General features: G+C 54.1%; 3 protein-coding genes across 4 annotated transcripts; 2 read left to right on the top strand and 1 right to left on the bottom strand.

Annotated features, from left to right (window-relative positions):
- Positions 1 to 1,490: 1,490 nt before the first annotated feature.
- On the bottom strand, positions 1,491 to 4,555 carry PRDX2 (peroxiredoxin 2). Its single transcript, XM_055429583.2, has 6 exons — positions 4,452 to 4,555; positions 3,835 to 3,946; positions 3,588 to 3,741; positions 2,885 to 3,007; positions 2,613 to 2,743; positions 1,491 to 1,820 (listed from the first exon to the last, which is right to left on the bottom strand). Exons 2-6 carry the CDS (start codon positions 3,935 to 3,937, stop codon positions 1,735 to 1,737), a joined length of 597 nt encoding a protein of 198 aa, XP_055285558.1. The 5' UTR covers positions 3,938 to 3,946; positions 4,452 to 4,555; the 3' UTR covers positions 1,491 to 1,734.
- On the top strand, positions 4,521 to 7,608 carry THSD8 (thrombospondin type 1 domain containing 8). Of its 2 annotated transcripts, none has more exons than XM_055429585.2 (3): positions 4,521 to 4,923; positions 6,108 to 6,313; positions 7,470 to 7,608. In XM_055429585.2, exons 1-2 carry the CDS (start codon positions 4,557 to 4,559, stop codon positions 6,305 to 6,307), a joined length of 567 nt encoding a protein of 188 aa, XP_055285560.1. In that variant the 5' UTR covers positions 4,521 to 4,556; the 3' UTR covers positions 6,308 to 6,313; positions 7,470 to 7,608. The 2 variants fall into 2 exon arrangements, with proteins under 2 accessions (XP_055285560.1, XP_055285559.1); XM_055429584.2 differs by having other exon boundaries at positions 7,357 to 7,495.
- A 39-nt stretch (positions 7,609 to 7,647) lies between these two features.
- On the top strand, positions 7,648 to 12,669 carry RNASEH2A (ribonuclease H2 subunit A). Its single transcript, XM_055429582.2, has 8 exons — positions 7,648 to 7,781; positions 7,986 to 8,057; positions 8,183 to 8,309; positions 8,420 to 8,507; positions 9,961 to 10,098; positions 10,210 to 10,297; positions 11,250 to 11,373; positions 11,469 to 12,669. Exons 1-8 carry the CDS (start codon positions 7,655 to 7,657, stop codon positions 11,602 to 11,604), a joined length of 900 nt encoding a protein of 299 aa, XP_055285557.1. The 5' UTR covers positions 7,648 to 7,654; the 3' UTR covers positions 11,605 to 12,669.
- Positions 12,670 to 14,553: the final 1,884 nt, after the last annotated feature.

Below are 14,553 nucleotides of genomic sequence, written 5' to 3' on the forward strand. Positions count from 1 at the left end.
ACTGGCGAGCCCCGATGGGGATCTGGCAGGCTTCGGAGCTGGAAGCCCCCAGAACAGCAGAGAAAAACACAGACTGCGAAAGCAGGCCACAGGGCCTAGGTGCGGTAGAACAGACGCTTCATTAATTTGTTTATAAAATACTGAACGACCCGGTCCTGGAATCACTAGCTGGACCAGGGCAGACAGACAATAAACAAGCAAACATGATTTGGAGATGGTGGTTAGTGCCAGGAAGAGGAAAAAATACTGGTCACAACGGTCGTGGTGGAGCAGGGGAAGTGAGCTGAGTTAGAGAACGAATTGGGAACACGGAGCTTTAATGAGGAGATTTTTCAGCTGATCCCTGAGAAAGTCCTGAGTAACAGAGTTCTGCCAGAGAGAATAGTATATGCAAAGCTTCCGTGGCCAGAACAAGACCAGCCGGTTAAAGAACACCAAGAAGCCACCGTGCTTCAATGGAGTGAACCCACGGAGGTGGAGATGAGGTCAGGGAAGACCAAGTAGGGCCTTGTGGAGGAGTATAGATAAAATTCCAAGGACTTCTTAGGTCCAGTGCCTAAGAATCCGCCTGCTGGTGCAGGGGACTCAAGTTTGATTCCTGGTTTGGTAAGATTCCACATGCTGCGGAGCAACTAAGCCAGTGTGGTGTGCCACAACTACTAGGGCCCCTGCTTCAGAAGAGAAGCCTATGCGCCGCAACTAGAGTAGCCCCCATTCGCTGTGACTAGAGAAAGCCAACACTCAGCAATGAAGGACTAGTGCATTCAAAATAATTTAAAAATTTTAAAAACAATAGAATAAAAACTCCAAGGCTGAGATGAGTGACTTTGGAGGGCATTAGGCTGGAGTACTACTAATGGTGGTGGTGGTTTAGTCACTAAGCCAAGTCTGACTCTTTAGTGACCCCATGGACTGTGGCCTGCCAGGTTCCTCCATCCATGGGATTTTCCAGGCCAAGAATACTGGAGTGGGTTGCCATTTCCTCCTCTAGGGGATCTTCTTGATTCAGGGATCGAACTTGTGACTCCTGCATTGCAGGCAATTCTTTACTAAGCCACCAGGATTCCAGTCCCAGGGACCTGGTCCTAATAACCATTAAGAGTCCTGATCTTCACATACTTCTCTCTTTTAACATGCATTGTCTTCATTCCCATTGGTTGTCTTTATTCCCGTTTTGCTATTGAAAAGAGCCAGGGAAGAACACAGCTCCTAAGCGGCTTTTTAACCCAGGCTGGCTGCTGCTAAGGTGTGGGCGCTGCCCTGCCTGGCCAGGTTTCAGGTAGTAAGGCAGCCTGGGACTTGCTCCCTGCAAGGGGCAGCAGCACCAACCTCCTCCCCTTCGGGCCACGGAGAAAGCAAGCAGTGAGCATGAGGCAAGGCTGCCACCTTGTGGTGGAGATCGGTAACTACAATGTCAGTTTCCCACGCCACAGCCTGGAGAAAGCGGCGAGTGTGGTACCACACCAGGACAAACCACACAAACACAAGACTTAGGTCTGTCCCTAATACTTTATTAGTCACCTATAGGCCTGTTCCCAGTTATGTGGGCTCCAAGGAGGGGTCACCATTCACCAGCTCGCAGCTGGGAGCTTGAGAAGGACTTGGCCTAACCCTCTGTGGTCATGGACTGTGGAGTCTGAAGGAGCAGGTCTGGCAGTTCCTGGGTCAGTACAGGATACACAGGTAGGGGCATAGAGGCGGGCCAAGAGCCCAGGCTTGCCACCATCTGCCAGCCTAGTTGTGTTTGGAGAAATATTCCTTGCTGTCGTCCACGTTGGGCTTGATTGTGTCACTGCCTGGTGTCCAGCCGGCAGGGCAGACTGTGGAAAAACAGGGATGCACACATGAGGCTGGAGTGCCATGTTCAAGGGAGAGCCATAGTGAGGGGACAAAGAGAGGCGCAATAGCATGAGTTGCAGAAGAAAAAGCCTAGAGCCAAGTGGTCCAGGTCTAAGACCATGCCACATGATGAAAGAAGCCCTCCACGCTCAGCTGCAGGATTGTCTGACATTTTGAGGGGGCTGTGCCTCAAGGCATGTGGGATCTTAGTTTTCCAACCAGGGATTGAACCTGTGCCCCTTGTAGTGGAAGTTTCAACCACTGGACTGCCAGGGAAGTGCCTATTTTATTTTCTGGTCATGCCATGTGTCTTATGGAATCTTAGTTCCCTGATCATGGACTGAACTTAGGCCCTTGGCAGTAAAAGTTTGGAAACCACTGGACAGCCAGCGAATTCCCTGGCTGACATTTTAATTTCTAATTCCTTTAATCACATCTCTCTTAGCCCCCATCCCAGTGGACATCAAGGGCCAGTGGCCTTCACAGGAGAAGATAACTCTGATCCAATTAACGTTCAAGCCTGCCTTGGTACAGGCCTTCTCAAATATCTTCTATAGAGTTCTATTACCTCCCTAGTTGTCTGCCCTTATACTGGGATAGTATCTTCCCCACCAGACTAGAAATTTCTTGCAGACCTTGAGCTGAATCTTCTCTAGGGCACTCACATCCACCCCACACAAGCGATAGAGCAGGCTGTGAACATATGTGTGCATGACCCAGGGGCTGCACATGTAGCCACGTGTGGACACATGTGACCAGGTGTGTCTGCTCACCTTCCCCGTGCTCATCTGTGTACTGGAAAGCCTGGACCAGCCTCAGAGCCTCATCCACGGAGCGTCCCACAGGCAAATCATTGACGGTGACCTGGCGAAGGACACCTTTGCCGTCGATGACAAAGAGGCCCCTGAGATATTGGAGTCCACAGTGAGGAGCCGGGGCTCCCACTGTCAGGACCCGGGGAGGTAGCCCAGACTCCCTGCTAGCCATAGGGTGAGAGTGGTCCCCTCACCCTGAGGATGGGGGCTTCCCGAGGTTCCCACAGTACCTGTAGGCAACCCCCTCATCTTCCTTCAGCACGCCATAATCACTGGACAGCTTTCTGGTTACATCAGCCAGCAGGGGGATGTTCAGCGGGCCCAAGCCTCCCTCCTTCCGGGGAGTGTTGATCCTGGGGGTGAGGGAGAGAAGGTTGGGACTTCAGGATGGCTGGTGCAGCAGGGTCCTTACCCTGTGATAAGGGCCTGGGTGTGATAAGGGCTGGAGAACGGGGTGCTGGAGGTGAGAGATAAGGGACCTGAGAGCAAGTCCCAGGGAGCCCGGCCCACCCCACCCTGAAGTGGGTGCAGAGGCTGCTTCCCACAGCTGGGAAGACTAAGTTAATTCTCTAGCAAAGTGACTTCACGTGTGCAGCAGCAATGGGAGGCAGAGAACCTGCCCTGAAGTCCCCATCCTCCTCTTTCGAACTCTTAAACTGGAGTGTCCACCTGGCTGAAATAGTTCTTGGGAGGGAGGCTGCATTGCCCTAACTGAGATAAAACATTTATCAACTCCCTATGCCACTTTGGGAGGCACTTTCCAAAGGCTAATTACTGTCATCATGGTGAAGTACTTGGGAATCACCCTCTCCATTTTCTTGCTGGGAAAGGGATACACGGAGGTTGCCCACTGACCAGAACACACAGCTGGTGCCCTGGAGAGGTGTAGGTTTAGCTGTACCCTCCCTCCTTGCTGGTGATCTCCATTCCTACCAAGCCAAGTGGGTGAACTGAGAGTCGACGGAGACGCCCAGCACCTCGCAGTTCAGCTTGTGGAACTCCGCAGCACGGTCGCTGAAAGCTACGATCTCCGTGGGGCACACAAAGGTAAAGTCCAGCGGATAGAAAAAGAGGACCACGTACTTCCCTGGGGAAAGGGGGGGAAGAGACGAGGAGTTGGGGCTCGGGCCCTCTAAGGCCTGTGCCCCGCCCCCACTGCGGCCCCCATCCAGGCCCTCACCTTTGTAGTCGGAAAGCTTCACCTCCTTGAAGGCGCCATCCACCACCGCGGTGGCCTGGAATTCCGGGGCGGGCTTTCCGAGGTGCGCCTTGCCGCAGGCCATGACTGAAAGCTGAGACCCCCCCCCGCCCCACCCACGCCGGGTCAGTGCGCCCTGGACAACCCTTTGTCTTCACTTCCCAAGGTCACGCTGCATATCCGGCCGAGTTACCGAGTCAGAGCGACGGAGACGCTTGCAGCCCTGCCCCGCACCCTCTCCGGGAACAGGTCGGCGCGGCCTGGAGACTTTAGGAGACCCGCCCACCTGGACAGCTAGGGCGGCCGGGCTGCTGCCTCCGGGTCCCCAGTTAGCATGTCGGTCGTAGCGCGATCGCGCAAGCCCACCCGCCCAGAAGATGCCGCGAGTTGGGGACGGGGAGCATGGAGATGCGCCCGGTACTCCAAGGTTCTGGCCTCGGTTTCCCGCCCCCCACCACCCCCACCCCCACTCCCGCAAGGACAAAGGCAGCCGCTACGGCGGGCGGAAAACAAAGGCGGCCGGCGCTGAGGTCTGGATTGGGCCTGAGCTGCTCCAAGGGGGCCCACCTCGCAGCCCGATGCACTCCCGGTGTCCATACCTGCGTGGGTAAGGGCGGGACGCACAGACTCCCGGATGCACGGACTTGATTTCGCAGGGCCAAGCTAGCCCCGGCCCGCGACGCCTTTTATAGTCGGCCCGAACCATGACGCCTAGGGCGCGGGGAGGTGGGCGGACTTACCGAGCGGTCGGGTCCACTGCAAGAAGCGCGGGGGACGGGAAGAGGAGCCGGCCGCGACCACGCGCCCCCGAGTGGCGGGGGGAGACGCGCAGCCTCCGGCCCAGACCACTGCACCCGACCGCGGGGGGTGATGCGCGGGGGCTCCTCTTTGGAGCGCGCCGGGGTCGGTTGGAGTCCGGCATGGCCCGGAGCCGGGCGGCACTACTACTGCCGTCTCTGATGCTCCTGCTGCTGGTGACCCCTGCCCAGGTCTCCCCCGACTACCAGTACTTCGGCCAGCAGGGCGAAGGGGACACCTGGGAGCAGCTGCGGCTGCAGCATCAGGAGAAAGGTAACTGCAGGCCGCGGATGTGACAGTGCAGAAAGGGGCCTCATTTGCCCCCACGTCACCATCTGGCTACAGATAGCAGGGACTTCAAATTTCTGCCTTGCTGAGCCCTGGGGGAACCTCTTGAGCTGGTTACTTTGGCTTAGTTTTCTCATCTGTAAGATAGTGTCTTTTAGCAGTTTACACGGGGAGAGGGGAGTGGACAGGCAATAAATACCAACGCAGCCGAGTCCATAAATTCATGGATAAGTGCTGAGAAAGGCGGAGATAGAGAAGGCAGGGTGCATGTAAACTTCTAAAGTCAGAGAAGGCCTCCTGGCTGAAGATAGGTAACCAGTGCAGCCGGAATGACAAGCAAAAAGCCCCAAAAGCGAAGATTTAAGGGGAGGAGCGCGCCAGGGAGTCGGAATAGCAAGTGCCAAGATGGAAAGAGGAATGGAAAGAAGCCAGTGTTGTCTGGCAGAGGCTTGATGTGGGCATGAGGTGTCAGGACTTTCTGAGCCCCAGACTTGAGCTAAGACCTGTCAACTAGGGCCGTAGGGAAGAGTCTGTAAAAGAACAGTTGTAAAGGGCGTCTGATAAATGTAGCTGCTTTAAAAGTGGTCAAGATAATTGGTTTTATATTCCGTGCATAGCCAGGGGCTTTAAGTACCTTCATTATGCTAATTATGTCCTTTAACTTACCACCTGGTAACACCGCTGGTCAGGTGACACTGGACTTGTTAGACCGGCTTGTGATCACACCCTTGTAGAGAGGAGTCACCTTCGGACGGTGGCCACCAAGTGTGTTGTACCACACCCCCAACTGGAGAGGCAGGCACATATGGGAAGTGTCATTTTGCAGCCCCTCTGGGCCACTCACCAGATGTGTGAGCTTGGAAAGGTGGGTTGCTCTTCTTAGGTCTCAGTTTCCCCACCTGGGACTATTGGGAAGATTAGAGATCATCTGTGTCGGGATAGTTGGCAGAGAAACACAGCTGAGCATTTGCTCAGCATATCTATGCTGTTGTTCAGTCACTCAGTCGTGTCTGACTCCTTGCGATCCCATGGGCTGCAGTACGCCAGGCTTCCCTGTTCTTCACCATCTCCCGGAGTCTGGAACTCTTTATTTGCTAGTATCTTTCTCCTCCGCCCTCCTTAAAATGGGGGGATATAGGTTCCCCCTCTACCTGGCTCTCCATCCCTAGAATTGGAAGACTCTGTCCTTGGCCCTTGGGGAAAGTGGCGCTGTTTCTGCGACCTGGGCAAGCAGGAGCGCAGCCGCGAAGTTGTGGGCACGTCGCCGGGACCGGTGTTCATGGACCGCGAGAATCTGGTGCAGGTGCGACCCTGCCGGCAACGGGATTGTTCATCCTGCGAGCCGAACGACTGCGACTGGAGGCTCTGAGCCCGGGTGAGCAGCGGGCGTGGAGGAGGCGCCCCTTCAGACCCCCCACCTCTGGCGGGCTGGCTTGTCCGGGGCCCTGAGTCCCCAGGGTTGTAGGGGAGAGAGGAAGGGCTGGACGTGGCGGCGCGGGTACGAGGCGGGCATCGGGAAAAGGAACACTGAATCTGGGGCTTGAGCAGAGCGTAGGAAAGGAGAGCTGAATCAGGAGATGTGAGCCCCGCTGATATCCGAGGAGAAAGGAAGATAGACGGTGGGGGTGGGGGGGGAAACGGGGATGGAGGAACAGAAACCCACAAACTGAGGGCGTGAGCCCTGATGAAAGCAGAAAATAGAAAGAGATGCGTTCGTTGGAACAAATCTAGGAGGCGTGCTCCTCGCTAAGACGTGTGAAAGGGAAAAGAACAGAGGAGGGGGCGGGGGCTTGAACCCTGAGTTTGGCAGGGGGAGGGAGCCTGCGTGATGGACGAAGACTCTAAGCCGGATTCTGGAGAAGTCTGGGATCTCTGTTCAGGGGTAGAGGAGCTTAGCCCGAAAGAGCGGATACGTAGCGGGTGGGGGTAGGGGGGAGGCGCTTCCGGTGACTTACGAGGGAGTTGGGGCTTCCAAATCCGAAGGTTTGAGTCCAGTGGGAGCCAGAATACCTGGTATAGGGGGCTTAGACTGTGTGGCGCTCCAGGGACCTCGAACACAGGAGGGCCTAGAAACCAGATGGGAGCCGGGAACTCAGTGGTGCGGACCCCGAATTCTCGGAGTCTAGTGGTATTTGACCTTCTAGGCTTTGACGGGGCTTCCCAGGTGGCTCAGACGGTAAAGAATCCTCCTGCAATGCGGGAGACCTGGGTTCGATCCCTGGGTTGGGAAGTTCCCCTGGAGGAGGGCGTGGCAACCCACTCCAGTATTCTTGCCTGGAGAATCCCATGGACAGAAGAGCCTACAGCCCAAGGGGTCGCAAAGAGTCGGATACGACTGAGCGACTAAATACAGCACAAGCTTTGATGAGGTCGAGTCCTTCAAGGCTCCCCCTCAACTTCCCCTTGTCTGCCCACTAGCCGCGGCGGGAGAAGCTCCAGAGCCGCCGGGGCGGAGCTTGGAAAGCGACACCGCCCACCCGGTTCCCCAAACGCAGAGCTCACTGATCACCCTCGGAAACTACAATTCCCAGGAAGCCGCACGGCAGCGGCGGCGGCGAAGGCTGCGCAAACGTCAACGGCGGCTGGAGCGTTGGGGGCGTGCCCTGCGTGCCGATAGGTCGAGAGCCGGCACTGCTGCGGGGCCCGCAGAAAACGCGCGGGGAGACCTTTCCTTGCAGACTTCGTTACTACGGCTGGTGGCGGCGGCGGAAGTGGCATGGATCTCAGCGAACTGGAAAGAGACAATACGGGCCGCTGTCGCCTGAGTTCGCCTGTGCCTCCTGTGTGCCTCAAGGAGCCCTGCGTCCTGGGCGTCGATGAAGCGGGCCGGGGCCCGGTGCTGGGTGCGCCCCCATTGCCGGGTGGGGGAGGGGCATGATAAGGGGGATGCAGGTTGCAGTGGAACAGGAGCTGGGGTTGCACCAGATTCGGGGAGGAGGGTGATAGTGGTGATGGCGATGGCATTGGTGATGGCACCGAAAAAAAAGCGGTGATGATGAAATAGAGGTGGCGGCTTTCACGGGCTCACTGGACTCCCTCTTCCCCAGGCCCCATGGTCTATGCTATCTGCTATTGTCCCCTGTCCCGCCTGGAAGATCTGGAGGCCCTGAAAGTGGCAGGTGAGCATTGGGGTGCGTCTAGGGAGGAGGTTCCTGGGCATGGGCACGGGTGGGTGCAGGCTGGAGGGGGAAAGCAGGAACTGGGGGAACCAGCCCCTCCCCTTCTCTCCCAACCCTCCTCCCAGACTCAAAGACCCTGTCGGAGAGCGAGCGGGACAGGCTCTTTGCGAAAATGGAGGAGGACGGGGACTTTGTGGGCTGGGCACTGGACGTGCTGTCTCCAAACCTCATCTCTACCAGCATGCTTGGGCGGTGAGGGATCCCGGAGGGTGGGGGGGGGGGCGGGAGGAGGGGCAACCAGAGTGGGTTGGAAGGGATGGGTGACTGGAACGAAGTTGACAGGGTTCTCTCCACCACCACAGGGTCAAATACAACCTGAACGCCCTCTCTCATGATACAGCCACTGGACTAGTGCAATTTGCGTTGGACCAGGGTGTGAACGTGGCCCAGGTGAGCTGTCAGATTGCCTCCATTTGATCATCTCAGGATAAAATAGAAGTGTAGAAGTGCAGTGGGTGACTCTGCATCAGACATACCTAGAATATCTCAGGAACGTGAGTTACTGCTGCTGATGTCCTACTGTTTTTATTGTATTGTATCATCTTTTTTTTGGCTACACTGCATGGCATGTGGGATCTTAGTTCCCCCACCAGGGATTGAAGCTACACCCACCCCTGCATTGGAAGCATGGAGTCTTAACCACTGGACCCAACTGTTTCTTCTACCCCAAATGTGTGCTCCACTGAGGACCATTGTGGAGCCCCCAGCCTCACCCCCATCTAATCTCTTTCTGTATCCTAAAAGTTTAGTATCTAAAACAAATCCCACATGTTTGCCTGCTCCATCTTCCTCCAGCCCCCTCCCCTACCACATGATCCCCACACAGTCATTTATATTTTTGGAATGTAAATCTTGACATTTAATTTTCTGAGCACCGTGGGAATTAGGAAAACTCACAGGCAAGTGAAGAAATGAGATTAAATCACCAGAGAGAAATAGAAGTTGGCATTGCAGTCAGTGCTCTGAAGCAAAGAACAGACTGTTTTGAGGGAATCAGAAGGGCAAGTACACTTGAGATAGGGAATGTAACAAGAGAGGCCTTGCTGAGGAGGTGGCTCAGGTCCAAGACTCTCTGTGCGAGGACCTTTGGCTATGCAAAGAATGTGGAACTGCCTATGCAGTGCTGAAACAGACAGACAAGGACCCTACCCTCAGGGGTTCATGACCAAGTCAGGGGAGACGGATGGGCAGCTGGTAAGCAAATAATAAAGGTGGTTTTGAGAATAATAACAGCTATGGAGATCACTTGTCCTGTTACTTTTCTGACCCCATTTCTGTTCCAGCCATGTGGTCTTTACTGCTGTCCAGAGTACTTGGCATGGTCCGGCCTCAGGACCTTTGCACTGGCTGTTCCCTCTACCTAGAACACTCTTTCTCAGATCTCCCATGGCTTATTCCCTTTTCTCCTTCAGGCCTTTGTTCAGATGTCACCACCTCAGAGTGACTTTTCCTAAAATACCCCCAAACTGTTGAAAATTATAACCTCTTCTCAATCTCCCCGGTCCTTTATTATTTATCCTCTTGCCTGTCTGTGGCCCTCAGCAGAGTGTCTGCTCTGGCAAGCCCACTGCTGTGTGTCCAGCACCTGGAGCAGCCCGTGGCATGCAGCAGGTGCCCAGTAAGTGTAGAATGGATATAGTGTGATCAGGGAAAGCTTCTTTGGGAGGTGATGTTTGAGCTGAGACCCCTGAGAGAACGATGCAGCCTGGGCCTGGTCATGAGCTGAAAGAAGAATATTCCAGGCAGTGGGAACAGCAGATGCAAGGACTATGAAGCTGGGTCATCTGCACAGTTGTTTTTTCTGGATGTTTGTTGACTGAGTACATTTCTGTCACCATGGCAGGTGTTTGTGGACACCGTGGGGCTCCCAGAGACATACCAGGAACGACTGCAGCAGCGTTTTCCTAGCATCGAGGTGACAGTCAAGGCCAAGGCAGATGCCCTCTACCCCGTGGTCAGTGCTGCCAGTATCTGTGCCAAGGTTAGGCCCCCACTGGCCATGGCCGGCTCCCAGCATCCCCCTGGGCTAGGAGGCAGGCATGGCTGCTTCACTGTGCCTGTTGGAGATCCCAAGTGCCTCTTTTGCCCACAGGTGGCCCGAGACCAGGCTGTGAAGAACTGGAAGTTTGTAGAGAAACTGCAGGACCTGGACACTGATTACGGCTCGGGTTACCCTAATGGTGAGCAGATGGCAGCCACAGTAAACTAACAGGGCGGGCTTGGCATGCTTCTGAGGTTTTCTATGTTGTTCCTCGCAGCCTACTCTGCAGCAGAAGAGGCTGAGGCTCAGATAGGGGGGCCACTTGCTTATGTGTGGTAACGCTGTATTTCAGCTCGCAGGCCCCTCTTCCCTTCTCCCTCCCTCCCTCTCTGCTGTCTCTCTGGAGCTCCAACGAAGCACAGAGCCTCGTGGTGGACCTAAGGGGCAGAGTGAGGGGTATCAGTTCCTATCCAGTGACCCCAGCTTGAATTCATTGTTTCTCTTCATTAGGAGGCTCAGTCTCCCTGTTTGTAAGGTGGAATTGACTGTGCCCTATCCCCAGTAAACGCTGCTGAAGACACACAAGGGCAGAGGCGATGATTCAGTGGCTGGGTACAAGGAACCCTTTGGCAGTTGGGTGGGGCAACCTAGCAAGTCTGGAATTGGACTTAGGTGAGGCCAAAGGGAGGAAAACCAAGTCTAGGCCAAACACAGTTTGGGCGGTGTTCATTGCTTACTGGGCACCTCGTATGTGCCTTGCAGAGCCAAGCCCTGGGGATTTAGCCATGAGCAAGGCAAGCAGGGACCTCCCTGCACCCCCTGAGTTGGTGGTTATGTGGGGAAAATGGGTGTTAACCTAGCGGTCCCCAGATGCTGTTCAGTGCCTGTTGTCCTCGGGGAGGTAAGCGAGATGACCCAGAGGCAGTCTCCCTGAACTTCACCTTGAACACCTGTTCTCAGGCAGAGGGTCAGTGGGAACAGCCTGTGCAAGGGTCCCGAGACAGGAAGATGTCTCAGACAGTGATGGGTCCTTCAGGTACTCAGGAGGAGGCCTGAGATAAGGTGGTGGGCCCTCAGATGCCAAGCTGAGAAGCTGGGACATCACGGCAGGGCCCAGAGCTCTCCCACTGTCCACCCGACCCTGCCCCCAGATCCCAAGACAAAAGCCTGGTTGAGGAAGCACGTGGACCCTGTGTTCGGCTTCCCCCAGTTTGTCCGCTTCAGCTGGCGCACAGCCCAGAGCATCCTGGAGAGTGAGGCAGAAGACGTGACGTGGTAGGTGTCTGGAAGGGAGGGTGAGAGGCCAGGGCTCCGCCCTGCCTGGGAGGGCCGATCCCCCAGAAGTTGGAGTCGCCACCTCTCTCCCACAGGGAGGACTCGGAGACTGGGGATCAGGAGGGACCCGGGAAGATCAAGTCCTACTTCAGTGAAAGCCCCCAAACCTGCCCTCGCCTCCCCCATCGGTACTTCCAGGAGCGGGGCCTGGAGTCAGCCACTGTCCTCTAGGAGCCAGCCTGGACCCCCTTTACCTGCCCCCCGCCAACCCGTCCCCGGTCGCTTCGTGATTAAAATTCTTCAAGGAAAGCTAAGTGTGGGGATTCTACTTTGGGATAGAAGTATGTTCTGTCTGCATCTGGACCCAATCGCTGACTTCTGGAACCTAAACAGGATGGATATTGGTTGATTTAATTTGATTTTTTAAATGCCTAGTAGATTTGTTTGATGTAGAATTAGGAACCAGTAAGTACGCTGAGAAGCTAAGGGCTTCCCAGGTGGCACTAGTGATAAAGAACCCACCTGCCAGTGCAGGCGACATAAGAGACATGGGTTCGATCCCTGGGTCAGGAAGATCCCCTGGAAGAGGGTATGGCAACCATTCCAGTGTTCTTACCTAGAGAATCCCGTAGACACAGCAGCTTGGTGGGCTACAGTCTATAAGGTCACAAGGAATTGGATACGACTGAGGTGACTGAGGGTCCCACCACATCCCACACCGAGAAGCTTCCCTCCCATACCACCCCCAGCACCCTGGTCGACTTAATGGGGTGTTTTAGTCCTCTGTGGCCTGTTGCAACAAAATACCACAGGCTGGGCGCTTTAAGAAACAGTAGATACTTAGCTTTAACAGTTCCGGAGGCCAGAAGTCCAGGATCAGGGTACCAACCCAGCTGGCTTTGGGGAGGGCCCTCATCCAGGTCACAGACTGCCATCTCCCTGGGTTCTCACGTGAAGGGGTGAGGAATCTCTGCAGGGTCCCTTTTATGAGGGCACTAATCCCACCCATGAGAGAGCTCCACCCATGTGACCTTGTCCCCTCCCAAGGTGCAAGGTGTCCTTATACCTAACACCATCTTCTTTGGGGGTTAGGATTTCAGCCTGAGTTTTTTGGGAGCTGTATAAACATTCAAACCATTGCAGATGCCTCTTAGGCCCTTCTGGAGATACCCTGGCCTGTTACAGGTGTATACACAGATACATTGTAACTGAGGTTCTGTTTTTTCAACAAATGAAAACAAAATATACCTTAGAGAGTACGCATAGCTGTTTTTAAAATAAACTGTCTATTATTTATGTTTTGGCTTCAGCTGGGTCTTCCTTACTGTGCTTTTCTCTAGTTGGGCAATCAGAGGGTACTCTCTAGTTGTGGTGCTTGGCCTTCTCATTGCAGTGACTTCTTTTGTGGAGCACAGACTCTGGGATACATGGACTTGTTGCAGCTCTCGGGCCCAGTTGCACTGTGGCACGTGGAATCTTCACACACCAGGGATCGACCCATGTCCCCCACATTGGCAGCTGAATTCTTAACCAGTGAACGACCAGGGAAGTTCAGGCATAGTTCTTTTTACCACATATATCTTAGGATAATTCAAATATGTATCCAAAAGCCTTCCTTGTTCTGATAACAGCTGCAGATTCCTCTGTGATGTGACTGTCCTGTTGTTTATTTAACACCTCTTAATAGACCTTGCAGAGAAGGCAATGGCAAGCCACTCCAGTACTCTTACCCGGAAAATCCCATGGATGGAGGAGCCTGGTAGGCTGCAGTCCGTGGGGTCGCTAAGGGTCGGACACGACTGAGTGACTTCACTTTCACTTTTCACTCTCACACATTGGAGAAGGAAATGGCAACCCACTCCAGTGTTCTTGCCTGGAGAATCCCAGGGATGGGGGAGCCTGGTGGGCTTCCATCTATGGGGTCACACAGAGTCGGACACAACTGAAGTGACTTAGCAGCAGCAGCAGCAATAGACCTTGAGTTGTGCCCCAGCTTTCTGTTAAACTTGTACAGCAGAGAATGACAGGTTTGCCATCATTTTCTCACACTGTTGTGTTAAAGGGACTGTGTGATTTCTAATTTGAAGAGATATATACAGATTCCCTCTGTGAAGGCTTGTGCTCAGTGGCACTCCCACAAACAGTGTAAGTGAGCATTAGTTTGAGCATTAGTTTCCCTCACAGCCTTGCCAGCACCAGGACAAGTTTATCTCACTCCATGAGAAATTTGGAAGTCAGGAGCTCAACATTAAATACCATCTTTGTTTTTCTGTTTTTTTAAAAATATTTATTTTGTTGCATCAGGTCCTAGTTGTAACATGTGGGATCTTTCATTGAGGCCTATAGGCTTCTCCCACTGTGGCACAAGGGCTCAGTAGATGCAGTGTGCAGGCCTAGAGTGCATTATGTGGGATCCTAGTTCCCCGACCAGGAATCGAATCCATGTGCCTTGGATTTGAAGGCAGATTTTTGACCAATGGACCACCAGAGAAGTTGCAAAGATACTCTTTTAGTCCATCTTCTATTTTGCCAATTTAGGCGGTTTTTGCCTCTCGTGATCCCAGGATGGCTGCCACAGCTCCAGACATCACATCCCAACCTTCAAAGGCCTCATCTACAAGCAGCCACCTTTTCCTGGCTGAAAGTAGGACACATCTGTGCCTGAAGCAATCTGTGGCAAGGGGAATGGAATATCTAGGGTAAAGAGTTAAATACTGATACCTGGGGATAGGGAGAGACTCCATATCTGCCCATTCCCCCAACTCTTGATCCCCCCACACACACACCTTGACTGGAACAGTAGGATTTTATTTCACACTTTTTTTTTCAATTTCACCTTTTTTTTTTTTTTGGCTGCATGGCTTGTGGTAGCTCAGTTCCCTGACCAGGGATTGAACCCAGGCCACAGCAGTGAAGGCACTGAGTCCCAACAACTAGACCACCAAGGAACTCCTGAATAGTGAGATTTTAGCGGAAAAGGAGAATATTTGGCTGTGCCAGTTCTGTATTGCGGTGTGTGGAATCTTTTTGGGGAGGGCTGTGCTGGATCTGACAGTACATGGACTTCTCTAGTTGCGGTGCATGGGCTTATTTACCCCATGGCCTGTGAAATCTTAGTTCCCCATGGTCAGGGAGCTGAGATCCCACAATCCATGACCAGGCATCAAACTCATATCCCCT

The sequence above is a fragment of the Moschus berezovskii genome, chromosome 8, assembly GCF_049115385.1.
Source record: "Moschus berezovskii isolate FMDL1 chromosome 8, NW_MosBer_1.0, whole genome shotgun sequence".
Lineage (NCBI taxonomy): Eukaryota > Metazoa > Chordata > Mammalia > Artiodactyla > Moschidae > Moschus > Moschus berezovskii.